General features: G+C 42.5%; 2 protein-coding genes across 4 annotated transcripts; both read left to right on the forward strand.

The window, feature by feature from the left end:
- Positions 1-1,860: 1,860 nt before the first annotated feature.
- On the forward strand, positions 1,861-11,545 carry LOC147240844 (homeodomain-interacting protein kinase 1-like). Of its 3 annotated transcripts, none has more exons than XR_015111193.1 (3): positions 1,861-2,026; positions 2,487-4,844; positions 11,493-11,545. XR_015111193.1 is itself a non-coding variant. In XM_086193191.1 (2 exons), exons 1-2 carry the CDS (start codon positions 1,996-1,998, stop codon positions 4,460-4,462), a joined length of 2,007 nt encoding a protein of 668 aa, XP_086049317.1. In that variant the 5' UTR covers positions 1,861-1,995; the 3' UTR covers positions 4,463-5,301. The 3 variants fall into 3 exon arrangements, 1 of the variants encoding a protein (XP_086049317.1); XR_015111192.1 differs by lacking the exon at positions 11,493-11,545 and adding an exon at positions 4,943-5,301; XM_086193191.1 differs by lacking the exon at positions 11,493-11,545 and having other exon boundaries at positions 2,487-5,301.
- LOC147240845 (homeodomain-interacting protein kinase 3-like) lies at positions 8,446-11,011 on the forward strand. Its single transcript, XM_086194332.1, has 2 exons — positions 8,446-8,611; positions 9,036-11,011. Exons 1-2 carry the CDS (start codon positions 8,581-8,583, stop codon positions 11,009-11,011), a joined length of 2,007 nt encoding a protein of 668 aa, XP_086050458.1. The 5' UTR covers positions 8,446-8,580.
- Positions 11,546-17,432: the final 5,887 nt, after the last annotated feature.

Genomic DNA, 17,432 nt, shown 5'->3' on the forward strand with positions numbered 1-17,432 from the left:
AAGAGGATTATCAGTGACGTTGAGCACTAAATAGGAATGGCAGATGTACAGCATTCATACAAAAGATGGACTGCACAAAAATGAAAAAAATCAGCCATTAGAGAACGATGTGAAGGTCAGGTGGTATGTGAGGAGGGGCTAGAGGGCCCAAGCCTTCTCCGATGGACCCTCGAATGATCATTTCAGTATTGCAGTCATCAAACTTGTGCTAATGCACAATAACGGTGCGTCTGTGGCTCAGCAGGTGGCCCACAGCACCTGTGGGGACAGTGAGTATAACCTGCGGAGCCGAACGGTGGTGTGCGGCTCCTGCGGACTTCCATCAGACAAATCCAGCAACTGCTCGGTGTCTTCAGCTTCCCGCTCATTCCGCAGCGGCGGCGTCTCTGAGGGTCTACTGCCACAAACCTATGTGTTCAGCGTCAGCACACCTCGCAAGGTGGGCCCTAACCAACAGAATACATGACTACATTCAGAACTACTTGTTTTTCATTTTCTTTATTTAAAAATCAAGGTGTTTTGATTGAAAGTTTTTTTTTTTTGCATCACATATTAATTTTGTTCTCTATTTTCTTCAGAGTGGAACCAGAATGAAGAGCTGTCCAATCATGTGAGCTCCTGGATCCATGCAGGAGCCCTTCAGCTCCTTTAATTTTCAATGATCATGTGGTATAGTGGATCATAATTTGTGTTAATTATATATTTACAGTTATTTACATATTTACATTATAGAAGTTGTGGATTACATTATCTGCCAAGAGTTAATAGTCCTGCCGTTTTTATGTGCAGTACCTTAGAGGCCAGCAGAGAGCGACCCGCAGTTGTCAGCGTTACACGGTCAAGGTAAAGCTTGGAGAAGGGAGCAGACGGAGACGGCACGGAAGCAGAGTGCATGTAAAGTGAATGCTGTGTTCAGTAAAGACCGTTGTAACCCACTATACGCGGATGAACCTTGTTTTTTTTTTTAAAGATGCAACAGATCAGGTCTCCAGTCTCTGTTTTATCAGTGTACTTTGGACAAATGAACAAGCTACAGTATGCAAAAATATGTTTACATCCTTTTTAAAAAAAATACAATGTACATAGGCATGCTTTGAAATAATGTCAGTTTTGTATGCAATGGTAAAAACAAAATGGGGTTAAGATTCCCATCAAGCCTCCAGCTAGAAGACAGATGATCTAGTTTGATACTGACCATCTTACAACAATATTTTGGAGAAATGTATGTTAGACAATAGAAGAATGTGTTCCTGTACTATCAGTTCAATAGGATTTTATGAAGATAGAGTGACACAGCAGGGTTGTGGTAACTTCAGTCCATCTATTTTCACAACTGAATTAAAGCTGAATAAGTTCTGCTCCCTCAGCAGTAGAATCCTTCCAGCCTTGCTAAGGATCTATTTTGTGTATTTTTGCTGACATCAATAAACATATTTTCAGAAATCGCTTTGATTTTTTTTATTGATCATGTTGAAAAGCTTAGACGGATCAGGCTATCCTACATGTTTTAGAGATCTGAATAGTTTTTAAATGTATTTTTCCAAAAATATGAGTCAATAAAAAGTAATGAAAGAAAACCCCTTTGCCCTTTAATTTGTGTTGACACGGACAGCACACGTATGTCAACATATGTCCTATTTGTATGTGTTATTGTTGTGGCAGTTCCATTTCCCAGAGCTCCTCACTTTTGGCGAGAATTCCGAAAATGATCCATGATGGTGATTGATCATTAATGGTTGGCCCCGCCCCTTTTCACAAGATCATAGCCGGTTGCCGGGGGTAACGCCCCTACCATTCCTGTCAGAACTGTCACAGTATATAAGCAAGTTCACAGTTTTAAATCATCCTGTTTCAAGACTCGATTGTGTTGAGGCAGAATCTCAGTGACTTGTGCATCCAAAACTTAGAGACTTAGAGAGAAACTCCACGTTGTTTGAGGAAATTATCAAGAATCAGATTTGAGCTTTCATTTCTGGCCTTGATTCAACTTTGAGAATGTCTTCATGGATCAACCCGGACACTTCAGGTAAGAGGGAGAGATGCTGAGTTTCATGAAAACATGCCTTAACTCTCTTCAATGTTTCAAATAAACTGCCACAGTGGCTCTGGCTCACTTCTGTACAAGTTAAACCACGGGTGGGCCACCATGTGCCATGGAGGGCCGGGTGTATGCAGGTTTTCCTTCCAACCCAACATTTTAACGAGAGATTCCACTGATTAACACTCTTCTGTGGCTGAAGGTGTGTTAATCAGTGGAATCACCTGTTAAATTGTTGGGTTGGAAGGAAAACCTGCATACACACGGCCCTCCATGGCACATGGTTGCCCACCCCTGAGTGAAACAAACAGGATAATTCTTGGACAGTAGAGTTCAGATTTTATGACCAATGTTTGTTCTTTAAAGGCTTTATTTGGTGACGCACAAAGTTGAAATCCTAGAGTGTTTTTGTGTAAAGCTGATTGAACGTGTTCTCTCTCCACACCAGAGATCCAGGTGGGACAAACCATCCACAGCAGCTCGGCCTTCTACCAGATCCTGGAGTTCATAGGTGAGGGCTGCTTTGGGAAAGTGGCCAAATGCCTAAACCTCACCAAAATGCAGACTGTGGCAGTGAAGATTCTGAAGCACAACAACAAGTTCCTGAAAGACTTGGAGATGGAAATAAAGATGCTGCAGAGGATTGGTAACCTGGACCCCACCCACGCCAATGTTATCCGCTTCCACGAAAGATTCAGTTTTAGGGGACACATCTGCCTGGTCTTCGAGATGCTGGACACGGACTTCTACAATCTCCTTCAACAGCGAGGCTGGACCCCCCTCTCTCTTTGTGAAATTCGGCCCATTGCGCAGCAGCTGCTCATAGCCCTGGACGCCCTGAAGCGTCTCCGCATCCTTCACACAGACATCAAGCCGGACAATGTCATGCTGGTCAGTCAGTACGACCAGCCCCTCAAGGTCAAATTAATTGACTTTGGGGAGGCCATTCCACTGTCATCAGTTGAAGTGGGATTATTTATTCAGCCCGGTGGATTCAGGGCACCAGAAGTCACCCTCGGTCTCCCATTCAATGAGGCCATTGATGTCTGGGGGCTTGGCTGTTTCCTGGGTTTCCTCTATCTGGCAGACAACCTCTTCCCGGTGGACTGTACCTACCAGTCCATGAGGTGCTTGATCAAGGTGCTGGGCCAGCCTGAGGACCACCAATTGAGGGATGGGGTTTATACCCACGACTTTTTCGACGAGGTGGACACGGTTACCGGAACAAAGTGGAGGCTTAAGACTCCACACGAATATGCTACAGCCAACGGTGTGGAGCCTAAGAAGAGGCAGGCCTCCTTTGACCTTCCCAGCTCACTGGATGATTTAGTCTACATCCACCCAGAAGGAGAGGTAGCGGAGTTTGAGGACAGGAAGGTCTTTGTTGACCTTTTAAAGGGGCTTCTGCAAATGGAAGGGGATCGAAGACTCACACCCCGTCAAGCTCTGCAACACCCCTTTTTTAATTTGACCCATCTGACCAAATACGCTCGCACAAGCTCTTATATGACCAACGCTCACCGCATGATGGACATCTGCAGAGTAAAGGACGGGACAGGAGATGATGTCCACATCTCTGCAACCTGCAAACCTTCACTGGATTTGGGGGTCAACGTGAGCAAACAACCCTCTGTTGCTGACAACCAAGATGAGGAAAAGGACTCCTGGTCTGAAAACAAATACAGTGAGTCCTGGTCCTCAGATGAAGGGAACAACTCACGGCCCTCAGTTGTGGAAAACCAATTCTGGTTTAAAGATGATGACAAAAGCTCCTCATCTTCGGCTGGAGCACAGAAGGAAAACAACTCCCACTCTTCAGAAGAAGAGAACGACTGCTGGTCTTCAGATGAGGACGACGACTGCTGGTCTTCAGATGAAGACGACGACTGCTGGTCTTCAAATGAAGACGACGACTGCTGGTCTTCAGATGAAGACGACGACGGCTGGTCTTCAGATGAAGACAATGACTGCTGGTCATCCGATGAGGACGATGACTCCTGGTCATCCGATGATGACAATGACTCCTGGTCGTCCGATGAGGACGATGAGTCCTGTTCATCCGATGAAGATACGGACTCACAGTCCTCAGTTGAGGAAAACAAAATCCGCTTCAAAGATGAAGACAAAGGCTCCTCATCTTCAGAGGGAAATCATGAGGACCACAACTCCTGGTCTTTAAATGAAGAAATCGACTCCTGGTCTTCAGATAAAGACCACGACTCCTGGTTACCAGATGAAGACATTGACCCCCAGTTGAATGAAGAAGACAATCATGCCCGGTTAAAAGATGATGATAACGGCACCTCATCTTCAAATGGAATGCAAAAATCCACTCGCATTTCCGTTTTCAGAAGAATTTACAAGACCTTTCGTCGAATCACGGCTGTGTTTCGCTGCTGCGTCAGACCCACAGCAGAGGATTGACGTTTTTGTCTCAAATGCATTTGTGCTGAGTAGGTACACTCAATGGTCTGATGTGAAAAGAGTCCAGGGTCAAAGTCAGACAAGAGGAAATCTGCAGGATGCTTAGAGCAGGGAAGGCAGGTGCAGCAGTGCCAGAGATATCCTGTACACCGGGAGAACAATTTATCAAAGAAAAGCAGAGGAAAATCAAGAGGTAAAATGGTGGCAGAGCATCGAGGCCACATGGAGTAAAGGCAAAGACTAAGGAGGATTCCAGATGTCCCCGAAGCTGGTTGGAAGACATGGAGATGGTTCTTTCAACAAGAGCTGCCTCAGTGTCATGGAGGAGGACTGGACCGACATGCCAAGATTACCTGGGAAGAGCTTCCCACCTTCCTGAGAGGTAAGTGAGCACTACCTGCTGGGCTCTTTTTTAAAAGAATCACAAGCTTTAAAAATGTCACACCAAACCTTTTTTTTTTTTTTTTTGGTTTGTTACAGTAAACTGAGCTGTGCTCCTACCAGAACTTGATGTGGAGATGTTTTAACTGCTGTGTCTGATGGATGGACGGCTTTGAACCTTCAGCATCACGTGACAGGAAGTGCATCCTCTTACTGAAGGAAACAAACAGTGAGTCCCAGAACAGACAACAACGACTGCAGTGTTGAAAAAGAGACAGACATATTAGCATAAAACTACATACTCACTTTTTTTTTTGAATAAAAACAATATTCCAGCTGAGTATGTGTTCATGGATAAGCATAAATGTAGTTTATGTATTCCAAATAATGTTGACGCCTCCTGTTGTCTCTGCTTACAGTGTCTCAGCTTACCTCGAAGAGAGGCTGCCTGCACCAAGATGGCCACTACTTCAGCGTGCAAGATGTCATCCCACACCCAGCCCACCCCAGGAATATGGACCAGTATTGCAAAGGATATGTCTGATACGTCTGAATTCATTCATGAATTCCAAACATACTTTGATTAAATTCATATTCTGAATCAGTTGTTGATGTGCACTGCAGCTGTGGGAATCATCTTCTTCCCATGTTTGTTGGCATATTTCTAATAAAGCTTTTCTTTGCACGATGAACTTGTTCTACTTCCAGTTCCTTGCTAAGACACTTTGCTGAATTTCCGGTTTTAAGTGAAATTAAATTTATTCATAAACAAAATGCAAAGGTTTCCTGATAATAAAACAGCATTCAATGTAGTAAGCAAATGTAACACAATGGCTTTCACACTACGTCACGGATGTTTTACAGCTGCACACCTCAATCTCTGGGTCTTCATTGAAGCAAGTAAACATATAGAATTATCAGACAATTCCTTTTTCTGCCAAAGGTTTGAAAATATTTGCTTGTGAATTAAACATGAGCTGACGTGAATCATGTGTTTCTCATATATTCTGCTCACATTTGGCCTCAGTATGAAAAACTCCTACATGTTTGTTCTGACACAAGAGAAACACTGGCCACAAATTATAAATTGTTCCCACTCTGGTTAATCAGGAAATGTTTTTTAATTAAAACTTTGTATTAACGTACAGCTTGTAAAACTAAATATAATAAATATTATCTTGAGGTCAAAAATGAAACAAAAGAAGTTGCCCTGTTACCTGAAATAACTTGAGATAAAAGTAGTTGGGTAAGAATTGAAGAAAACCCTGATGATGAAAGTAAAGGTTGTGTGTTGTTCTATTCCTGCATGTGGAGGGACGTGCTAAAATTATTTTTACTCAGTCACTTTTCACTGATGAACTTTTTTTTTTGGAAACTATTTCTTATTTTGAATTTTATTTTGAAATTCATACTGTGTCTTGTTTACCTAAAGCCCGGAAGTTGGTGCTGCTGCTACCAGTGTGTGGCGTTGTTGTCTGGCCCTTGCCTTTCAGCTGCGTGTTTTATAGAAGTGTAAGTGGTGTAAATTAATTAGTTTAAAGGAAAACATGCATGTGGGTTTTTAGTCTGTAAAAGTTGGAATGTTGAATTAAACATTGGACATGGAGTCATACGGTCTGTAAAACCTGCATGTGTCATTGCTGTGTAGTTTTCTGACAAAATAAATCAACCAAAACTTTGAAAGAAATGCATAATTTTTCTACAAAATAATTCAGTGAAGAATGATTATTTAGAGGCACAGAAAGAGGATTATCAGTGACGTTGAGCACTAAATAGGAATGGCAGATATACAGCATTCATACAAAAGATGGACTGCACAAAAATGAAAAAAATCAGCCATTAGAGAACGATGTTAAGGTCAGGTGGTATGTGAGGAGGGGCTAGAGGGCCCAAGCCTTCTCCGATGGACCCTCGAATGATCATTTCAGTATTGCAGTCATCAAACTTATGCTAATGCACAATAACGGTGCGTCTGTGGCTCAGCAGGTGGCCCACAGCACCTGTGGGGACAGTGAGTATAACCTGCGGAGCTGAACGGTGGTGTGCGGCTCCTGCGGACTTCCATCAGACAAATCCAGCAACTGCTCGGTGTCTTCAGCTTCCCGCTCCTTCCGCAGCGGCGGCGTCTCTGAGGGTCTACTGCCACAAACCTATGTGTTCAGCGTCAGCACACCTCGCAAGGTGGGCCCTAACCAACAGAATACATGACTACATTCAGAACTACTTGTTTTTCATTTTCTTTATTTAAAAATCAAGGTGTTTTGATTGAAAGTTTTTTTTTTTGCATCACATATTAATTTTGTTTACTTTATTTTCTTCAGAGTGGAACCAGAATGAAGAGCTGTCCAATCATGTGAGCTCCTGGATCCATGCAGGAGCCCTTCAGCTCCTTTAGTTTTCAATGATCATGTGGTATAGTGGATCATAATTTGTGTTAATTATATATTTACAGTTATTTACATATTTACATTATAGAAGTTGTGGATTACATTATCTGCCAAGAGTTAATAGTCCTGCCGTTTTTATGTGCAGTACCTTAGAGGCCAGCAGAGAGCGACCCGCAGTTGTCAGCGTTACACGGTCAAGGTAAAGCTTGGAGAAGGGAGCAGACGGAGACGGCACGGAAGCAGAGTGCATGTAAAGTGAATGCTGTGTTCAGTAAAGACCGTTGTAACCCACTATACGCGGATGAACCTTGTTTTTTTTTTTAAAGATGCAACAGATCAGGTCTCCAGTCTCTGTTTTATCAGTGTACTTTGGACAAATGAACAAGCTACAGTATGCAAAAATATGTTTACATCCTTTTAAAAAAAATACAATGTACATAGGCATGCTTTGAAATAATGTCAGTTTTGTATGCAATGGTAAAAACAAAATGGGGTTAAGATTCCCATCAAGCCTCCAGCGAGAAGAAAGATGATCTAGTTTGATACTGACCATCTTACAACAATATTTTGGAGAAATGTATGTTAGACAATAGAAGAATGTGTTCCTGTACTATCAGTTCAATAGGATTTTATGAAGATAGAGTGACACAGCAGGGTTGTGGTAACTTCAGTCCATCTATTTTCACAACTGAATTAAAGCTGAATAACTTCTGCTCCCTCAGCAGTAGAATCCTTCCAGCCTTGCTAAGGATCTATTTTGTGTATTTTTGCTGACATCAATAAACATATTTTCAGAAATCGCTTTGATTTTTTTTATTGATCATGTTGAAAAGCTTAGACGGACCAGGCTATCCTACATGTTTTAGAGATCTGAATAGTTTTTAAATGTATTTTTCCAAAAATATGAGTCAATAAAAAGTATTGAAAGAAAACCCCTTTGCCCTTTAATTTGTGTTGACACGGACAGCACACGTATGTCAACATATGTCCTATTTGTATGTGTTAATGTTGTGGCAGTTCCATTTCCCAGAGCTCCTCACTTTTGGCGAGAATTCCGAAAATGATCCATGATGGTGATTGATCATTAATGGTTGGCCCCGCCCCTTTTCACAAGATCATAGCCGGTTGCCGGGGGTAACACCCCTACCATTCCTGTCAGAACTGTCACAGTATATAAGCAAGTTCACAGTTTTAAATCATCCTGTTTCAAGACTCGATTGTGTTGAGGCAGAATCTCAGTGACTTGTGCATCCAAAACTTAGAGACTTCGAGAGAAACTCCACGTTGTTTGAGGAAATTATCAAGAATCAGATTTGAGCTTTCATTTCTGGCCTTGATTCAACTTTGAGAATGTCTTCATGGATCAACCCGGACACTTCAGGTAAGAGGGAGAGATGCTGAGTTTCATGAAAACATGCCTTAACTCTCTTCAATGTTTCAAATAAACTGCCACAGTGGCTCTGGCTCACTTCTGTACAAGTTAAACCACGGGTGGGCCACCATGTGGCACAAAACTTTAAAGAGTGATTCCACTGATTAACACTCTTCTGTGGCTGAAGGTGTGTTAATCAGTGGAATCACCTGTTAAAGTGTTGGGTTGGAAGGAAAACCTGCATACACACGGCGCTCCATGGCACATGGTTGCCCACCCCTGAGTGAAACAAACAGGATAAATCTTGGACAGTGGAGTTCAGATTTTATGACCAATGTTTGTTTTTTAAAGGCTTTATTTGGTGACGCACAAAGTTGAAATTCTAGAGTGTCTTTGTGTGAAGCTGATTGAACGTGTTCTCTCTCCACACCAGAGATCCAGGTGGGACAAACCATCCACAGCAGCTCTGCCTTCTACCAGATCCTGGAGTTCATAGGTGAGGGCTGCTTTGGGAAAGTGGCCAAATGCCTAAACCTCACCAAAATGCAGACTGTGGCAGTGAAGATTCTGAAGCACAACAACAAGTTCCTGAAAGACTTGGAGATGGAAATAAAGATGCTGCAGAGGATTGGTGACCTGGACCCCACCCACGCCAATGTTATCCGCTTCCACGAAAGATTCAGTTTTAGGGGACACATCTGCCTGGTCTTCGAGATGCTGGACACGGACTTCTACAATCTCCTTCAACAGCGAGGCTGGACCCCCCTCTCTCTTTGCGAAATTCGGCCCATTGCGCAGCAGCTGCTCATAGCCCTGGACGCCCTGAAGCGTCTCCGCATCCTTCACACAGACATCAAGCCGGACAATGTCATGCTGGTCAGTCAGTACGACCAGCCCCTCAAGGTCAAATTAATTGACTTTGGGGAGGCCATTCCACTGTCATCAGTTGAAGTGGGATTATTTATTCAGCCAGGTGGATTCAGGGCACCAGAAGTCACCCTCGGTCTCCCATTCAATGAGGCCATTGATGTCTGGGGGCTTGGCTGTTTCCTGGGTTTCCTCTATCTGGCAGACAACCTCTTCCCGGTGGACTGTACCTACCAGTCCATGAGGTGCTTGATCAAGGTGCTGGGCCAGCCTGAGGACCACCAATTGAGGGATGGGGTTTATACCCACGACTTTTTCGACGAGGTGGACACGGTTACCGGAACAAAGTGGAGGCTGAAGACTCCACACGAATATGCTACAGCCAACGGTGTGGAGCCTAAGAAGAGGCAGGCCTCCTTTGACCTTCCCAGCTCGCTGGATGATTTGGTCTACATCCACCCAGAAGGAGAGGTAGCGGAATTTGAGGACAGGAAGGTCTTTGTTGACCTTTTAAAGGGGCTTCTGCAAATGGAAGGGGATCGAAGACTCACACCCCGTCAAGCTCTGCAACACCCCTTTTTTAATTTGACCCATCTGACCAAATACGCTCGCACAAGCTCTTATACGACCAATGCTCACCACATGATGGACATCTGCAGAGTAAAGGACGGGACAGGAGATGATGTCCACATCTCTGCAACCTGCAAACCTTCACTGGATTTGGGGGTCAACGTGAGCAAACAACCCTCTGTTGCTGACAACCAAGATGAGGAAAAGGACTCCTGGTCTGCAAACAAATACAGTGACTCCTGGTCCTCAGATGAAGGGAACAACTCACGGCCCTCAGTTGTGGAAAACCAATTCTGGTTTAAAGATGATGACAAAAACTCCTCATCTTCGGCTGGAGCACACGAGGAAAACAACTCCCAGTCTTCAGAAGAAGAGAACGACTGCTGGTCTTCAGATGAGGACGACGACTGCTGGTCTTCAGATGAAGACGACGACTGCTGGTCTTCAAATGAAGACGACGACTGCTGGTCTTCAGATGAAGACGACGACGGCTGGTCTTCAGATGAAGACAATGACTGCTGGTCATCCGATGAGGACGATGACTCCTGGTCATCCGATGATGACAATGACTCCTGGTCGTCCGATGAGGACGATGAGTCCTGTTCATCCGATGAAGATACGGACTCACAGTCCTCAGTTGAGGAAAACAAAATCCGCTTCAAAGATGAAGACAAAGGCTCCTCATCTTCAGAGGGAAATCATGAGGACCACAACTCCTGGTCTTTAAATGAAGGAATCGACTCCTGGTCTTCAGATAAAGACCACGACTCCTGGTTACCAGATGAAGACATTGACCCCCAGTTGAATGAAGAAGACAATCATGCCCGGTTAAAAGATGACAATAACGGCACCTCATCTTCAAATGGAATGCAAAAATCCACTCGCATTTCCGTTTTCAGAAGAATTTACAAGACCTTTCGTCGAATCACGGCTGTGTTTCGCTGCTGCGTCAGACCCAACGCAGAGGATTGACGTTTTTGTCTCAAATGCATTTGTGCTGAGTAGTTACACTCAATGGTCTGATATGAAAAGAGTCCAGGGTCAAAGTCAGACAAGGGGAAATCTGCAGGGTGCTGAGAGCAGGGAAGGCAGGTGCAGCAATGCCACAGATATCCTGTACACCGGGAGAACAATTTATCAAAAAAAAGCAGAGGAAAATCAAGAGGTAAAATGGTGGCAGAGCATCGACGCCCCGTGGAGTAAAGGCAAAGAATGAGGAGGATTCCAGATGTCCCCGAAGCTGGTTGGAAGACATGGAGATGGTTCATTCAACAAGAGCTGCCTCAGAGTCATGGAGGAGGACTGGACCGACATGCCAAGATTACCAGGGAAGAGCTTCCCACCTTCCTGAGAGGTAAGTGAGCACTACCTGCTGGGCTCTTTTTTAAAAGAATCATAAGCTTTAAAAATTTCACACCAAACTTTTTTTTTTTTTTTTTTTGGTTTGTTACAGTAAACTGAGCTGTGCTCCTACCAGAACTGGATGTGGAGATGTTTTACCTGCTGTGTCTGATGGATGGACAGCTTTGAACCTTCAGCATCACGTGACAGGAAGTGCATCCTCTGACTGAAGGAAACAAACAGTGAGTCCCAGAACAGACAACAACGACTGCAGTGTTGAAAAAGAGAAAGACATATTAGCACAACACTACATACTCACTTATTTTTTTGAATAAAAACAATATTCCAGCTGAGTATGTGTTCATGGATAAGCATAAATGTAGTTTATGTATTCCAAATAATGTTGACGCCTACTGTTGTCTCTGCTTACAGTGTCTCAGCTTACCTCGAAGAGAGGCTGCCTGCACCAAGATGGCCACTACTTCAGCGTGCAAGATGTCATCCCACACACCCAGCCCACCCCAGGAATATGGACCAGTATTGCAAAGGATATGTCTGACATGTCTGAATTTATTCATGAATTCCAACCATACTTTGATTAAGTTCATATTCTGAATCAGTTGTTGATGTGCACTGCAGCTGTGGGAATCATCTTCTTCCCATGTTTGTTGGCATATTTCTAATAAAGCTTTTCTTTGCACGATGAACTTGCTCTACTTCCGGTTCCTTGCTAAGAAACTTTGCTAAATTTCCGGTTTAAGTGAAATTAAACTTATTCATAAACAAAATGCAAAGGTTTCCTGATAATCAAACAGCATTCAATGTAGTAAGCAAATGTAACACAATGGCTTTCACACTACGTCACGGATGTTTTACAGCTGCACACCTCAATCTCTGGGTCTTCATTGAAGCAAGTAAACATATCGAATTATCAGACAATTCCTTTTTCTGCCACAGGTTTGAAAATGTTTGCTTGTGAATTAAACATGAGCTGACGTGAATCATGTATTTCTCATATATTCTGCTCACATTTGGCTTCAGTATGAAAAACTCTTACATGTTTGTTCTGACACAAGAGAAACACTGGCCACAAATTATAAATTGTTCCCACTCTGGTTAATCAGGAAATGTTTATTAATTAAAACTTGGATTAACGTACAGCTTGTAAAACTAAATACAATAAATATTACCTTGAGGTCAAAAATGAAACAAAAGAAGTTGCCCTGTTACCTGAAATAACTTGAGATAAAAGTAGGTGGGTAAGAATTGAAGAAAACCCTGATGATGAAAGTAAAGGTTGTGTGTTGTTCTATTCCTGCATGTGGAGGGACGTGCTAAAATTATTTTTACTCAGTCACTATTCACTGATAAACTTTGTTTTTGGAAACTATTTCTTATTTTGAATTTTATTTTGAAATTCGTACTGTGTCTTGTTTACCTAGAGCCAGGAAGTTGGTGCTGCTGCTACCAGTGTGTGGCGTTGTTGTCTGGCCCTTGCCTTTCAGCTGCGTGTTTTATTGAAGTGTAAGTGGTGTAAATTAATTAGTTTAAAGGAAAACATGCATGTAGGTTTTTAGTCTGTAAAAGTTGGAATGTTGAATAAAACATTGGACATGGAGTCATACGGTCTGTAAAACCTGCATGTGTCATTGTTGTGTAGTTTTCTGGCAAAAATAAATCAACCAAAACTTTGAAAGAAATGCATAATTTTTCTACAAAATAATTCAGTGAAGAATGATTTTTTATAGGCACAGAAAGCGGATTATAAGTGACGTTGAGCACTAAATAGGAATGGCAGATGTACAGCATTCATACAATAGATGGTGTTACATGTGTGACATGTAGAGCTGGCTCAGGTGAGCCCCTGCATGGTTTCTCCCTCTCTCTCTGTTTCCCTCCTCCCTCTCCTGCTCTTAGGAGGAAGATCCAGGAGGACGCTGGCTGCTTCCTGTTCTGCCCTCCCACATGACATCTGGGAGAGGAGTTGATTGGAGCCTGGTTGCCCCTCCACCTGGCTGGTTACAGGGAGGCCTCTTCATAAGCCACTCCCCTGCTTTGTTCTGGCGACCTGCTGAGCAACAGACTTTGAGACAAATTTGTTAGATCAACCTATTTGGAAGTGGGAGGTGGTAGGTTTAGATTAAATTGGGGTACCCCACACAACTCACATCATGTAGTCTTCTTTTGTATACCACACTAGTTTATGGGTTGGTGCCATCCTTGTGCGTTTTTGACAACCTTTATTCGTTAGACAGGCAGGCCTTTTGGTACCTGTGTTTCTTGTGTCAGGAAGATTTCAGTTAGGCCTTGTTTTGTTATCTTAAGTTAATTTGTTTGGCACAATCCCCTCACGGCCTATCTTCCCTTCCACTTTGTACACGACTTTTGTTCTTTTGATCACCCCTATTTTTGTGAAATAAATAATTCTTGCACTTATAATTTTCCACTTGGCTGTTTGTGTTATTCCTTGTGTTGCCACAAGGAACGTAACAGATGGATTGCACAAAAATGAAAAAAATCAGCCATTAGACAACGATGTGAAGGTCAGGTGGTATGTGAGGAGGGGCTAGAGGGCCCAAGCCTTCTCAGATGGACCCTAGAATGATCATTTCAGTATTGCAGTCATCAAACTTGTGCTAATGCACAATAACGGTGCGTCTTTGGCTCAGCAGGTGGCCCACAGCACCTGTGGGGACAGTGAGTATAACCTGCGGAGCCGAACGGTGGTGTGCGGCTCCTGCGGACTTCCATCAGACAAATCCAGCAACTGCTCGGTGTCTTCAGCTTCCCGCTCCTTCCGCAGCAGCGGCGTCTCTGAGGGTCTACTGCCACACACCTATGTGTTCACCGTCAGCACACCTCGCAAGGTGGGCCCTAACCAACAGAATACATGACTACATTCAGAACTACTTGTTTTTCATTTTCTTTATTTAAAAATCAAGGTGTTTTGATTGAAAGTTGTTTTTTTTTTGGCATCACATATTAATTTTGTTCACTATTTTCTTCAGAGTGGAACCAGAATGAAGAGCTGTCCAATCATGTGAGCTCCTGGATCCATGCAGGAGCCCTTCAGCTCCTTTAGTTTTCAATGATCAGGTCTCCAGTCTCTGTTTTATCAGTGTACATTGGACAAATGAACAAGCTACAGTATGCAAAAATATGTTTACAACCTTTTAAAAAAAACAAACAAAAACAATGTACATAGGCATGCTTTGAAATAATGTCACTTTTGTATGCAATGGTAAAAACAAAATGGGGTTAAGATTCCCATCAAGCCTCCAGCGAGAAGAAAGATGATCTAGTTTGATATTGACCATCTTACAACAATATTTTGGAGAAATGTATGTTAGACAATAGAAGAATGTGTTCCTGTACTATCAGTTCAATAGGATTTTATGAAGACACAGCAGGGTTGTGGTAACTTCAGTCCATCTATTTTCACAACTGAATTAAAGCTGAATAAGTTCTGCTCCCTCAGCAGTAGAATCCTTCCAGCCTTGCAAAGGATCTATTTTGTGTATTTTTGCTGATATCAATAAACATATTTTCAGAAATCCCTTTGATTTTTTTTATTGATCATGTTGAAAAGCTTAGACGGATCAGGCTATCCTACATGTTTTAGAGATCTGAATAGTTTTTAAATGTATTTTTCCAAAAAATATGAGTCAATAAAAAGTAACGAAAGAAAAACCCCTTTGCCCTTTAATTTGTGTTGCGTTGCTATGAGTTCACAGCTGTGAAATATGAAGTCGTTTTGACGAATCTCGACAAATTCTTTCGAGAAACTTCCTTCTTATTGGAGTTAAAAACCGCAGAAAGTCATGAAAATACATATCTCACAGTTACAATCCCACTAGAGATTCCTACCTGGGTTGAATGCCTTAGTTTACACTAATAGATAATAATATCAGACTGCTGGACTGGGAGCCTGTTTAAGTGACTCCGAGCGTGCACTGATCTGATACTCACTCCTGAGTTATCCCAGTTTGCACTGGAGAGGCTCTTCATGCAGGTTTCCCTCTCCAACTTGAACTCCTCTTGTAGAGGAAATTCTGTTATGGAAGCCGTTCCTTTTTTTACCTGTGTGTTCTTAAGTTACAGGTTCCTTGTTACTGTTACTACATATGTTCAAGTGTTAAGGTCATCATGGGCACATATAATGGAGGGGACTACTGAATCCAATGATAAATGCCTCAGCAAGAATATAGAGTCATAACGCTGAACGTTAACGGGCTACAGAACCCAATTAAAAGAGGAAAACTTCTAGCCAAGATGAAAAGAGAACAACAACACATAATATTCTGGCAGGAAACTCATATGGTTAAAACTGAACACCAGAAATTGAAAAAAATGGGTTTTAAAAATACTTTCTTTTCTTCATATGCAAATGGAAATGCAAGAGGAGTTGCAATACTTATTGCAAATAAGGTGGACTTTCAGCTCCCCAAACAGATCGTGGACAAGGAAGGGCGTTTTGTCTTGGTGAGGGAACACTCGACTGGAAAGAAGTAACATTACTCAATATTTACAGACCACCAGGAAAGGATAAGACACTAATTGACAGAATATTTGATTTAATAGCTACAGAAGTCTCTGGTGTCATGATCTGTGGGGGGGACTGGAACACCCAGTTGCATCCCACCCTAGACTCTACAAACCCGACAAAGAGAATGAACTCTGAGTCTCTGTATATTAAGAAAATGATTAAAGGGATCGGTACAATCGATGTATGGAGGGACTTTCATCCACTTACTAAACAATGTCCTTTCTATTCTCACCCCCATGCAGACTATTCTAGAATTGACTATTATTTTTATGTTCAGAACAGACAGGCACAGAGTGCTAGATTGTAACACTGGTGTGAGGGATATATCAGATCACTCGGGAGTATACATGAAAATACATTTGGATGTCCCACACAAAAATACCACCTGGCGACTTAACACCTCCATGCTGAATGATGATCAATTTAAGGACTTCATTAAAAAAGAAATAAGGGACTACTTGGAATTTAACAGTAACACAGAGGTGTCACCGAGTATGTTATGGGATGCTGGAAAAGCAGTATTGCGTGGGAAAATTATAATGTGGTCATCACAAAAGAAAAAAGAAAACTTCAACGAATCAATGACCTGACAAATAAACTCGACTTACTGGAGCAGAAGCATATAGAGTCTAATGACCCTGCCCTACTAGAACAAATATCTTCAGTAAAATCAGAACTAAACAAGAAACTCAATGACCTGGTGGAACTCAAATTGAAATATGTCAAACAAACCTACTAGGAAAATGGAACTCGAGCGAAAAAAATATTGGCCTGGAGACTGAGGAAACAGCAGTCTGAAAGATCCATTTACAAATTAAAGGACCCTGTCACCAAACAGATGTGTTTTAAACCAGAAGAAATACATAAGTTGTTTGAAATATACTACAGGAATTTATACACTCAACCTCAATTCGCAGAACCAGCCACAGTGAAGCAGTTTTTAGAATCTTTAGACCTGCCGTCCATTGGCACAGAAGAAAACCAGCTGATAACTGCAGATATTACATTAGTAGAGGTCGATAAGGCCATTTCTAAACTGAAAACAAACAAAGCAGCAGGGGGAGATGGGCGACCCGCCGAGTGGTAGAAGTCTTTTAGGGACTCCTTAACCCCACTTTTACTAAGATGTTTTAACTATGTGCTTCAGGGGGGTGAGACCCCACCGTCTTGGAAACAAGCCATAATATCTGTAATACCGAAACCAGGAAAAGACAGGACAGAGTGCAGCTCGTACCGGCCTTTTTCTGTTTTAAATGCTGAGTATAAAATATTTCCTTCAATTATTGTCAGTAGGCTTGAAAATATTGTCCCAGACCTGATTGATACAGACCAGCCCGGATTTGTTAGAAATAAGCATACACAAGATAATGTCAGGCGTGCAATACACCTGATGGACATTATGAGCAGAAGTAACACGAGGTTCCTTGCAGTTGGCTTTGACGCCGAAAAAGCCTTCGACTCTGTTCGGTGGGAATTCTTATATTTGGTCCTACAACGCTTTGGCTT

Source organism: Aulostomus chinensis, chromosome 22 (assembly GCF_037954235.1).
Source record: "Aulostomus chinensis isolate RoL2024-O1b breed Wild chromosome 22, RoL_Achi_v1.0, whole genome shotgun sequence".
Classification (NCBI taxonomy): Eukaryota; Metazoa; Chordata; class Actinopteri; order Syngnathiformes; family Aulostomidae; genus Aulostomus; species Aulostomus chinensis.

What these genes read in the sequence shown, in the direction of transcription:
- LOC147240845 (XM_086194332.1), top strand. Translation starts at nt 8,581, where the DNA reads ATGTCTTCATGGATCAACCCGGACACTTCAG. An exon ending in GATCAACCCGGACACTTCAG is followed by an intron (nt 8,612 to 9,035) that starts GTAAGAGGGAGA and finishes TCTCCACACCAG; the next exon opens with AGATCCAGGTGGGACAAACC.
- LOC147240844 (XM_086193191.1), top strand. Translation starts at nt 1,996, where the DNA reads ATGTCTTCATGGATCAACCCGGACACTTCAG. An exon ending in GATCAACCCGGACACTTCAG is followed by an intron (nt 2,027 to 2,486) that starts GTAAGAGGGAGA and finishes TCTCCACACCAG; the next exon opens with AGATCCAGGTGGGACAAACC.